The sequence below is a fragment of the Biomphalaria glabrata genome, chromosome 11 (assembly GCF_947242115.1).
Source record: "Biomphalaria glabrata chromosome 11, xgBioGlab47.1, whole genome shotgun sequence".
NCBI classification, from domain to species: domain Eukaryota; kingdom Metazoa; phylum Mollusca; class Gastropoda; family Planorbidae; genus Biomphalaria; species Biomphalaria glabrata.
The window spans coordinates 18,073,306-18,085,651 of NC_074721.1; the positions used below are offsets into that span (position 1 = coordinate 18,073,306).

The 12,346-nt window shown below is 30.0% G+C and overlaps 1 protein-coding gene across 5 annotated transcripts in view; it reads left to right on the plus strand.

Moving 5' to 3' along the window:
* LOC106058960 (multiple epidermal growth factor-like domains protein 6) overlaps positions 1 to 12,346 on the plus strand; it is a 69,961-nt gene that overhangs the window by 39,364 nt on the left and 18,251 nt on the right. For 3 of the 5 annotated variants that reach the window (XM_056004025.1, XM_056004027.1, XM_056004029.1), the window contains 13 exons: positions 287 to 415; positions 828 to 1,109; positions 1,516 to 1,648; positions 3,083 to 3,318; positions 4,431 to 4,694; positions 5,495 to 5,623; positions 7,555 to 7,821; positions 8,324 to 8,453; positions 9,327 to 9,574; positions 9,828 to 10,091; positions 10,732 to 10,863; positions 11,658 to 11,792; positions 12,146 to 12,274. In XM_056004025.1, the coding sequence (XP_055860000.1) occupies positions 287 to 415; positions 828 to 1,109; positions 1,516 to 1,648; positions 3,083 to 3,318; positions 4,431 to 4,694; positions 5,495 to 5,623; positions 7,555 to 7,821; positions 8,324 to 8,453; positions 9,327 to 9,574; positions 9,828 to 10,091; positions 10,732 to 10,863; positions 11,658 to 11,792; positions 12,146 to 12,274 (2,478 nt within the window). The remainder of the gene's footprint in view (positions 1 to 286; positions 416 to 827; positions 1,110 to 1,515; positions 1,649 to 3,082; positions 3,319 to 4,430; positions 4,695 to 5,494; positions 5,624 to 7,554; positions 7,822 to 8,323; positions 8,454 to 9,326; positions 9,575 to 9,827; positions 10,092 to 10,731; positions 10,864 to 11,657; positions 11,793 to 12,145; positions 12,275 to 12,346) is intronic. The other 2 variants (XM_056004026.1, XM_056004028.1) reach the window with 2 other exon arrangements.

Below are 12,346 nucleotides of genomic sequence, written 5' to 3' on the forward strand. Positions count from 1 at the left end.
TGAATTTTTACTTTTAGTCTGTGTAACTGGTTTACCATAAATAAGCAGTATTTTTTTTTATTTCTCATAATAACTGGCATTTGTGATGTATGGATGTGGAAAGACGTGCTCCAATGTGATTCCCATTTCTGTAATGTAAGCAAGTGGAGGCGATTCATTGAATTGTATATGTTTATACTAATGCAAGAGTTATTTCCTCGTGTAGATCATGAGGGCCCCCCCCCCCTAGACTATCTAATCTATGTTTTTGTAGCTTTATTCCAAACATTTTTTTTTATATTAACAGTGGTTCCTACCATGGCTTGTACAAACAGACAGTGTTCACACATTTGTGTCAAGGACAACTCTATACACTCGACTAGTTTACTGTGTTACTGTCCCATTGGGATGAAACTGGACGGCGATCAATGTTTTGGTAAGACTAGTTTACATTAGATCAACACTGGATCTAGATATACGTAAGATATAAAAGTCAATTTCCAATTTCAGACCTTGCGATCTATAAGATAGGTGATATAAAGGTCATCTGTTTATGTGGCCCACATTTCACAAAGGTGTCATGTAACCAACACAACGACCTTTACTTTCCCCAACTAATGTCAGGTAACTATTAGAGCTGAGTGGACTCAGAGGCTCCAAAAGATCCCAAATTTAAAAATCCCAGTCTTCACCTGGATTTGAAACCAGGAGACAGATAGGAAATAGATAATTTTATTTCATTTCAAAAATAATTTAGCCACTTATCTCTGTTCAGTGATTCCATATTTTTGTTTTAACTGAATGTTAACTTTTGTTCTACTAATTAAGTATGCACATATATTTTTAAGCCTGTGGTAACAATACCTATGGACCAGAATGTTCCAGATATTGTGAATGTGTTGAAAACCAGACTTTGTCATGTGATACTAGAACAGGGGATTGCAACTGTTTACCTTTCTGGAAAGGAAGCTATTGTTCACTAGATTATGATGTTTGTACTACTGAAGGATCAAGTGATGAATGCCAGGAACATGCTGTTTGTACTTTCACCCATCAGACAGAATACAGATGTCGTTGTTGCCAAAAAGAGGGATACATAGAGTCTGAGAATGGCACTTGTGTTTTGAAAAGTAAATACTTGCTTTTATTTCTTAATAATGTTATTACATTTTTTTAACCATAATGAGAAATACCTGGCACTCATTTTTAAAGTTTTTCTTCACTGATCAAGTTTAAAGAGCCAGGTTCAATTGATTAATGTATGTGAGGGGAAAAGTTAATTAGAACTCAGACAATCCTATCCCTCAGTTCAATGTGGCCCTATTAGCTTTGGAATATAATATGTGTTTAAAAAGTGTTTTTGAATTATTTTAATATAATTTAAAAAAAATAATAATAAATTCCATTTTTTATATTTTTGTTGTACACTCTAAAATGGGTTTAGCAGAGAAGAAAACGTGTACTTTTATGTTGATTGTACACACTATCATAAACGTTTTGCTTATAAATTAATCATTTTTTACAATTATTTTACAGCTACTATTTGTGGTGATAAACTTACCGGTCATAGTGGTACATTCAACTCCCCAAACTTTCCATTTCCATATCCTGATGATTCTACTTGTTTCTGGTCCATCGCGGTTAAAGATAATCTTGTAATTGATTTAAGGTAAGCCTCTTATGTTTTGTTCAGCTATATCGACAATGCAAATGATATTCAGTTATTCTTATTTGAAATAAAATGGCCAATAGTTTTCAAGAAAATCTCTAAGAATTGACTTCATATTCTATTTTCATGTGACTTCTTTATTTTCTCATGATATAAAGATCGTATCCATTAGAAGAAAGGGCAGGACCTTGCGTTGTGGACACCTCAGAAAAATTTGTTATATTAGAAGTACTGTGAATGTTGCAGCAGAGACCAGCAGCTGTAACGCATTGGGTGCAGATGTGTTGACCTTACACATAACTGAGTCAGTCTTAGGTTCTTTTATACTATCAGAATTTGTTACGAATATAGATTTTTCTTGCTGCTTGGTAATGTGGTATGCACTCTGGACTGTTGACTCATGGTCTCTGGTTTGAACCCTGCCTGCTACAATTCCCCACCATTCTGTGGGAATTTAGGATGTAATAATCTTCAGTTCTAAAGGGACATATACCTGATTTGTCTAAGTTCAAATATTTTTAATAATTCCATTTTTTTCCTACCAATCAAATTAACAGAAAACAAAAAAATGAAGACATTGAAACCTCTAATTAGGCTTCATATTAACATATTATATCTGAACACTTATAATTGTCGGATTATCTAAAGAAATACTAATATTTTAATGAATGATTTTTTTTTTAATTTAGAAACATAAGAAAGGTATTACTTCGAGTTTTCTTCTAAACTATTTTATTAATTTTCTGAAGTTTTAGATTTATACATAAGATCCACATATTTTTCTGTTCTTACCATTTTAGGCATATAAACTGTTACCAATTTTACAACCTGCTCTTTGCAAGATATTTGAATAAATAATAAAGTATTGAATGTTACAAACCTGGAATATGATTACTGGTGTAATTTATAATACAATCCAAACCTCTCACTAACTCACTTATTTTATCAATTAGTCTTTTTTCTTGCTATTAACAGTAAAAACAATGCTCCTTGCTCTGTTAGTGAAGAGACTTTATTCGATATCAGATATTTAAAGTGTATTAACAACAGATTCCTATGATACACAATTTTTTTTTAGAAAATTTGATGGAAAATTAGAATATTCAGACCATCTACCTGACAATCCTAATTATTATCAGAGCATGATTTAATACTAACTACGGGAGATGACTAGCAGCTTTTGGCTACAGAAATGAAGGGTCATGGTTTGAATCCTGGTACCGATTTTTAATGTCTGATCTTTAGGGTGCTTCTGAGTCCACTTAGCTCTACTGGGTGTCTAACTTTAGTTGGAAAATGTAAAGGGGGCTGGTCTTTGTGCTTAACACAATGGGCAACGTAAACAGATGAACTTTAAATTGTCTGTCCCATAGATCCCAAGGATTTTTTTTCACAATTTAAAATTAATTTGTACTCTTTTTTTTTTTTCACAAGGTTTGATGACTTGGATTTGGAGAGTTACTGGAACCAGAATTGTAAGGACTATATTGTTATCTATGATGGACCAAGTGCAGAGTTTCCAATACTAGGCCCTGTCTACTGTGGCTTTAGGAGCCAGTTTGAAGTATTGGATTTACACATTAGATCCACGAGTAATAAACTCTACATCATGTTTAGATCAGATGAGACATTTGCAGGATCAGGTTTTAATGCAACATATTGGGCTCATGGTAGGTGAATGAAAATGTGTTCATTGAACTCATTGTTGTATTGATTCATTGAACTCATTGCTGTATTGATTCATTGAACTCATTGCTGTATTGATTCATTGAACTCATTGCTTTATTGATTCATTGAACTCATTGCTTTATTGATTCATTGAACTCATTGCTGTATTGATTCATTGAACTCATGTATTGATTCATTGAACTCATTGCTGTATTGATTCATTGAACTCATTGCTTTATTGATTCATTGAACTCATTGCTGTATTGATTCATTAAACTCATTGCTGTATTGATTCATTGAACTCATTGCTGTATTGATTCATTGAACTCATTGCTTTATTGATTCATTGAACTCATTGCTGTATTGATTCATTAAACTCATTGCTGTATTGATTCATTGAACTCATTGCTGTATTGATTCATTGAACTCATTGCTTTATTGATTCATTGAACTCATTGCTGTATTGATTCATTAAACTCATTGCTGTATTGATTCATTGAACTCATTACTGTATTGGTTCATTAAACTCATTGCTGTATTGATTCATTGAACTCATTCCTGTTTTGATTCATTAAACTCATTGCTGTATTGATTCATTGAACTCATTGCTTTATTGATTCATTGAACTCATTGCTGTATTTATTCATTTAACTCATTGCTGTATTGATTTATTGATTGACATTAGTTTTGAAAAACAAATATATATATATACTTTCATGTTGTTGGATGTTAAGTCTATTACAATATTTATCATTTACAAATACATTATCTCAAGCTTTTTTTAAAAATAAACTCACTAGATAGTCAAATGTTCTTTATATATAGATACTAACTAGACATAGTCAAATAAAAAAGTTTTTTTTTACTCTATTGAATGATAAAAAGTCCATTCACATTTTTATCATCTATAAAATCTTTATATAAATATGAAATTATGTATTTTAACTATGCTGCTTTTTTTAGACTATTTAAAACTTAAAACTGAGAAAATGTTTGAATAACTTATTAGCATTTAAATAGTTTATGTGTCATGTGACATAATTTATTCATGTAAGTAACATCAATTCATGTACATTAATGAAATCAATATCATTTCTATTTTTTTGTATTACAGACTGTCCACCTTTTCACTATGGTGAGAATGAGTGCAACACTAGCTGTGCTTGTGACCAAGATCACTCAATAAGTTGTGATAGTCAGACAGGAGAATGTCTGTGTCACACTGGCTGGGCTTCAGTCAGTTGTGCTGCAGATGTTGATGAGTGTCAAGATAATTCAGTGTGTCCTGATCTTTACTCCACATGTATCAATACTCCTGGAAGCTATATATGTCAGTGTTTTGATGGGATGATCAAGAACACATCCGGACAATGCCAATGTATAAAACATTTTTCTTTTCTGTTTGTTAAATTTATATGATTTTTTCACTTGGGTTATTATACTTAGAATTATTAGACTTTAATAACATATTTAAAAGTGTAAACTTTATTTAAAATTGCAGAGATAAATGTTTTTTTAAATCTTTAAGTTGATAATTTTAGGTAAAAAAACGTGTTTGTACTGTGACCTAGATTTTATCTGGAGAAGCATACAAATTTAACTATAGCCACATTTTATATTTAAAAAAATAGGTTTTGATAGTGTGACATCTAATGTAAAATGTTTTACATGTTTTGGATGTTGCTTCAGAGTTGAAGATAGTTTACTTCCTAGTCCAAACCTCCCGCAGGACGAGGGGGATGGGAGCGGGCAGGGTTTGAACCCAGGACCATCGGTAGATCTAAACCACAGTCCAGCGTGTAAACTGCACGACCAGGCAGCCATCCTGTTATGCTGCCTAGTGAGGATATTATTACATTCTAAATACTTTAGAAAGGATTTTTTAAAAAACGTTTTGATGTTTGCTTTTTACCCATTAAGTGCCATAAATGTTTTTGGTGTTTTGTTTTTTGCTTTAATTACTATTAATTTAAGTTTTCAGCTACATATTGTTTAATGTGCAATTAGGTTTTAAAATTATGGGTCTAGTTTGATTTAGGATAAGCATTTAATTTAGGGCTTGGCACAGGTTTTTATTACAATGAAAGTATTTTTGATTCTTTATTTCACATATATTTGATATAAAAATCTAAGGATTTAGTAGAAGTATAAAAAGAAAATTCATTTTCTACTTTTCAGCCTCTGCACCATGTCACTTGTTGAATTGTTCTGATGCATGCATTGTGGCAACAAATAATTCTACAACTGAGATGTGTCAATGTCCTAAAGGAAAGAAAATTGACATTTTTGATCCAACAAAATGTATTGGTAAGGTTTCATATCTACAATGACAATTCAATTTAAATACCCTACTTCACCAATAGTATCAGTTAATTACTAAAGGATACAGAATGTGATTTAAAAAACAAGTTCTCTGTTTGAAACAATAGTTTCTAATGCTCCAATATTTGGAGTCTACTGTTTGACATATCCCTGTTACTTTGATTTATCATATCCACTTTATATAATAAAGGCTGAACAAAACTTTTTTGCTTTCAACTGAACTACTCAAATATTAAGATTTCCAAAAGCTTAGCAAAAGCAAAATTTAAGAAGGCATCCAGGTTACAATGTTATGGATGCTTTTACTAGTTACATCCTTATTTTTCAAACCTATTTTTTTTAAATAAATAAGCTGTGCCAATAATCTGGAATAAGAAAACTATCAATATTTCATTTGAATAATAATTTCAAAGTTCAAGTATCATTCTAGATATCAAACATTAGTATTTTAAATAATAAAATTTGACTAAAACTTTTTAGTTTAAAATAGTTTAAATATTTCCATCAATTAGACAGCTAGTTCTTTGACATGTTAGGAAAACTAGTGTATAATACTTCTATGAACCATTTATTCTTTTTACTAATTTTTTTTATAAATATTTAAAAAAATCATTTGGATGAAAATACAGACATACTGAGCTTTTTTTGTTTGGTTACTTAATAAATTTAAAAAGGTCTTATTATTAGAGGTGTATTTAAGTTAATGAGCAATCACAAAGATATTTGTTACTACTTTGTACACTGAATTAAGTTCCCCTAGTTTTAAAAAATGAAATCTTTTTGCAAGTAATCATATCAACAGGAAGTGTGAGCCATAGTAGACTAGTAATTATATTTGCATTATTTATCTTTGATAGTTTTCATATATAAACCTCATAATACTTTTAAAAATTATAGTAATAATATTTTAATCTGCATAATTATTTAAAACTCATAATAAGATTATATTTTTTTAAATTAAAAGTCAAAAGACATGGCATAGTTGTAAAGTGTTTGGCTTCCAGATTGAGGTTTCTTGGGTTCAAATCTCTGTGAAGACTAAGATTTATGTTTCAGGATTTTTAGGATGCCCCTGAGTCCACCTGTGGTGACTATGTTTGTATATAATATTGTAAACAACACTTGAGAGAATCTTGGGTGTAAGATTTAAAGACTTCTATGTTTATTTATGTTTATTTATTATTATTTCATTGGTCAATTGGTTGGGACAGAGTGACAGAGCTTGGATTTTTGTTATTGTTGTCACAGAGGCCTGAGTTATGGAGCCTAGTCGTACAGTTTAAGTAATATAGAAGTCAGTTTTCATGATTATGTATATATTTACTAGTTAACATTTGATGCGTTGTCTACAACTGCAGTTATCCAAATTACTTTTATTTAAGTTTTATTTTGTTGTTAATTCATCTCTGGCGTCACTTTGAGTTATTGAAAGAAGTATGTTATGTGTCAAGTATCCAAGTATGGAGTTCACAACACCACCCAACTCTGATTAGTACCTGACATTTGTTTTGGAAAAAAAATGTGATTATTTATTGTGCTGGTCACATGGCAACCTCATTAACCATTGGCCATAGAAGCAGATGATCTTTACATCATAAGCCCTGAATAGGGTCCCTTTACTTTACGTTGAAAGACGGTAGAAAAGAGTTAGGCCCTAAGCTTAATTAATTGACCAATTAGAAGGTGGGAAGTATGGTCGAGAGGCCAAGTACGCTCGAGCAGAGTTGTGTTTATTGAAGTCTTAAAGGCAGCATGGAAATCATCCTCCAAGATACCCCCTCCACCCTCTGGTCCACAAATGGCATGAAAGTAGCGCTATGTAAAAGCCATAATTTATTTTATTTTTTTTATTTTCAGATGACCTCCTCTTTAATTGCTATTGTTAATGAATTTCTTGTGTTGTATTTAACAATTAGAATGTTCTGAATGGTACTACGGTGAAAATTGTCAACATCAGTGCTACTGCGATGTAATGAATACTCAGTCCTGTGACAAAGTGACTGGTCAATGTCTGTGCTACTCCAACTGGACATCCTGTACCTGCAGTGAAGATGTAGACGAATGTTCCCTGGAGATATCACCTTGTAGTACTTCAGACCATTCAGTATGTCGAAATCTGGATGGTTCCTTTGAGTGTGTTTGTCTTCAAGGCTTTGAAAATGTAAATGGAATGTTTTGTGAGGGTAAAAATGTCCATTTTATAATTTTAGAGCATTATATTGTTTGTAACTAAAAAGAAGAGATGTTAAAATACATATTGAGAAAAATATTTCTAATAAAATACTTATTTGAATTTTTAAAAGGTTTATTAACAAAAAAGATTATTAAATAAATTTAAGAAGATCTAGATAAATATTTCAATATTTTTTAATAACTAGATATAGTTACACAAAAAAAGATGAAAGACACCTTTTTTAATATAATAAGTCTAAACCTCTAAGAGGATGTTAGTAGAAACCTAAAATTTATTCAACCTTTATTTAATAGTATGTGAATTTTCCGTAAATATGTCCATAGAATAAGATCTTGTTTAAAAATAACTTATGTTATTAATGTAAGATTACAAATGGAAGATTCTTTTTTGATAATTTATTTTAAAGATATTCTAATTTTTTTTTATACATTTCATTTAGCACTTTAAAGTAACATCATAATGGATTATGATCTTTTTGTTTTTTCTAACAGAGTGTGGACAAACACTTACAGAGTTATCAGGAAAGATTATTTCTGGCAGCCATTATGGATTCTTTCATACTCAATTTGATGAATGTTCCTGGACTATAAGTGTACCTCAAGGGCACATAATTTTCTTGAAGTAAATAACAAGTTCAGATATGAATGACTATGTAGATATCAAAATTCAAACTTTTAAAAAAAAAACTTCTAGAGACATGCATATTATGTCATTGTATGTGTTTTACTTATCAAAATGTTTAATTATTAATGCTATGAAAGACTAAGAAATTATTTTTTCCATAAAATTATATATCACATAATTATTGTGATGTAATTTTCAATTTGTTTTTTAAAAATATACTTAATATTAAAAAAAAAATTATATTTGTATTTTATTTGTCATAGGAAAATAAAAAGGAAAAAATTGGTCAGTTTGCAAAACGAATCTACAATATAAGTTTTATAAGTACAACACTTTAACAACTTTAACAAGCCAAAGTTCAGCTTGATAGATAATAAAGTGTCAAAATAAATAAATATTTTTTTTTACTTTATTGAGTGTGAGATAAAAGTAAGAATTAAAAAGGTATACTTAGTTATGCAAAGCATAATCATTTTGGGTTATTTAACTATCTATAAATCATTTTGGGTTATTTAACTATCTATAAATCATTTTGGGTTATTTAACTATTTATAAATCATTTTGGGTTATTTAGCTATCTATAAATCATTTTGGGTTATTTAACTATCTATAAATCTATAAATCATTTTGGGTTATTTAACTATCTATAAATCATTTTGGGTTATTTAACTATCTATAAATCATTTTGGGTTATTTAACTATATAAATCATTTTGGGTTATTTAACTATCTATAAATTATCATAATTTTAAAAAGTTTTTATTTATATGTAATCTCTAAAGGTGCATACTCTGAGGGGTTATTCAATATACAAATACAGTTCTTAGAGAATTTTTTATTCCATTCTTATTTTATTTCTTTCTGGATATAGTTTTACAAGATTTCAACTGTATCATACAAGTTACAGTAATGTCAGACCAGGTTTTATTTTAATCTATGATGGAGATGATTGCAATGCTGACTTGCTGGCCACATTGTATGGAGATTCAGAAGATGTTGTGCCTACACAAGTTATCAGATCAACAGGAAATAACATGTATATCATTAGGATTCCTGCTTCAAGGCATCACAAATTTGGTTATGAAACTAAAGGATTTGAGGCTTTCTATTGGTCTGATGGTAACTTATTGTGTTGTATTTGTTTTTGTTTTTTTATGTGTTTTAAAACTATTAATTTTTCTAAGCATCCAACTGGTGTAAGATTAATTTCTATAGCCACCTGAGCTGGGTTTTACTCAGAATTTTAATTCACACTAATAATCCTGAATACCAATATAATTTTTAAAAACTTTATTTTAAACTGTGAACTGCAGATTAATATTTAATAAGATTTATATTTTAAAACATTTATAACTATTATAATTAACAACAGATTGCACTGTCACAGCTGACGGCTCAAAGTGCAACCAAGATTGTGCATGCATTGTAAACAACACTGACTATTGTGATGTCAAGACAGGAAACTGTGTATGTAAGATTGGCTGGACATCTTCAGACTGCTCTGTAGACATTGATGAATGCCTCAACACTGACACAGTTCTATGCCCTGAGTTCTCTGTGTGCATTAACACCATTGGAGGATTTTATTGCAAGTGTAAAGAAGGATTTAAGATGAATGCATCCAACCATTGTGAAGGTTAGATAACATAATCTTAAAGAAATTTCTTACAAAATAAACATTTTAGAAAATAGCATAGCTTTGTAATCCATAATAGAGTATTGAATTTTTATACACAAACATTACACTATGTCATAAATTAAAATGACAGATGTTTTGCATGGTGACAAAAACAATCTGTGAAATTATCCACAAAGCTGTGGTACCTATTGTTAAAGTTAAAAATAGTTCAGGAAATTCCATTCTCTAAAGCTAGACAAGAAAGATCTAAATTATTCTTGTTTTCATTTAGAATTATATTCTGTGAATTACTGTGATCACTTCTTTATGAAATTGGATAATCACTACAATATGTCAAAATCACACCATACATTCATATACTATACACAATCTTATTACCATTTAAAACATATAAATACACAGATTATTATAAACATTGCATTGAAAAAAGGGGGGGGGGGACTGAAGTTTGAACCATAGACAATACTCAAACTTTCTTCACTTTGCTCTATGAGATGAGTCATAGTCATATGACTAAAGGAGACCAATGATTGAGTAAAAAGATAAAATGACTGAGCTAGAGATAGAGTTTGTCTCTCTTAGTACATATGATCCTGCATGATAGAATATATTTGTACTGTTTTCTTATTTTTTAAAGCATTAACTAATGTGTCCTGTACCACAAGGAACTGTTCTCATTACTGTATTTTGTCATCACAAACCTTATCCAACATGACAGAAATATGTTACTGTCCTGATGGCATGAAACTACAGCAAGATCTATGTGTTGGTAATAAGATACATATTTTTAATGTAGTTTTGTCTTGTTAAGTCAAATTTATGAATGTTGTTAGGTAGCTCTGAGCAATGTGTCTTGTTTGGATGGAGGTAACTTTCAACTAATGAAATAACACAGGCAAAAGGACAACAATATACAAGTACTTGATGCTGATGAACAATGTTGATTTACAAGTTTAATAATAAAAAAGGGAACCATTGAATTTTGTCAAGCTAAATAAATCCCTATATTCATAAAACCTACTCTTCCTAAAGCCGCCAAAAGTAGTCTGTTTACTTTTTGCTATTCTTCCTCCATCAATGTCTGTAAGTAAAAATTCTTTCAGTTTTTATAAAAGAAATAACGTTTCCTAATTGTGTCATAATATTTTGTATTGAATATCTGCTAAAAATGTATTTATTTACAACACATTTGTCTAAATTTGGTCCTTCTGGTTTAGAATTAAAATATCTGCTTAATGCCGGTATATTAAACTGAAAAAAAAAATCAAATCAATTTTATTCTAATTAAATGCATCAATTTATGCTCACATAAATCCATGCCAACATACTTAATAATTATAATTGTCTATTTTAATATAGTTTATTTAATTAACTGGTATTTTATTTACATACAAAGGATTTTCATGAAAAGAAATAAAGCAGTTTCTCTTAATAACATTAAAAAGCAAATTTGGAATATTTTTGCTGAGTTAATCTTTTTATTTCAATTTTGTATCATTTTGCATTATTTGATATTTCAACATTCTTAAGTCTACTGGATTTCTATTTTCATGATCTGTTCAGTTTGTAATGAAAGTACCTGGGGACCTGATTGTGTAAGGACATGTGGATGTGTGGTGAGCCACACTCTGCATTGTGACCCTGTGAATGGGAGCTGTCAGTGCCAATCTGGATGGACAGGAAGATACTGCGAGCAAGGTAATGTTAGTTGTCGTCTAGATCCAAACTCATGCCCACCATACTCATGAGTGACAGGAACAATGCTGATACTTGTATATGTAAGAAAAATTCAGGGTTCAGTGACTATTAGCTGATTGTAAAGGTTATAATCCCAAAGAAAAGCTCATAGTTATCATAAAGTTTAAATAAGTAATATTGCTTAGTCTTGATGAACTGTCAACTAAATAAATCATTGAAGATACATTATTTAGCTTTTCTTATCTTATAACTAGTAACAACAAACTTTGACACTTACTTTTTTTTTAACATCTTTTTCGTAATTTTCGCCTTCATAATTATCTTTTTTTTTTATCTTATAAATCTTTTCCCAGACAAAGATGAATGCAGCAATAGCACTATATCTAATTGTGAACAAATGTGTCTGAATACACTTGGCGGCTACGTATGCACATGCTATGATGGATACATTGTCACTGAAATTGATGCCACTAAATGTGATAGTAAGCTTTCTTTAATTTTTAAAATTTTTATTAAAAAATAATGTTGTATAATTATTATTTTTTAATTTTTGA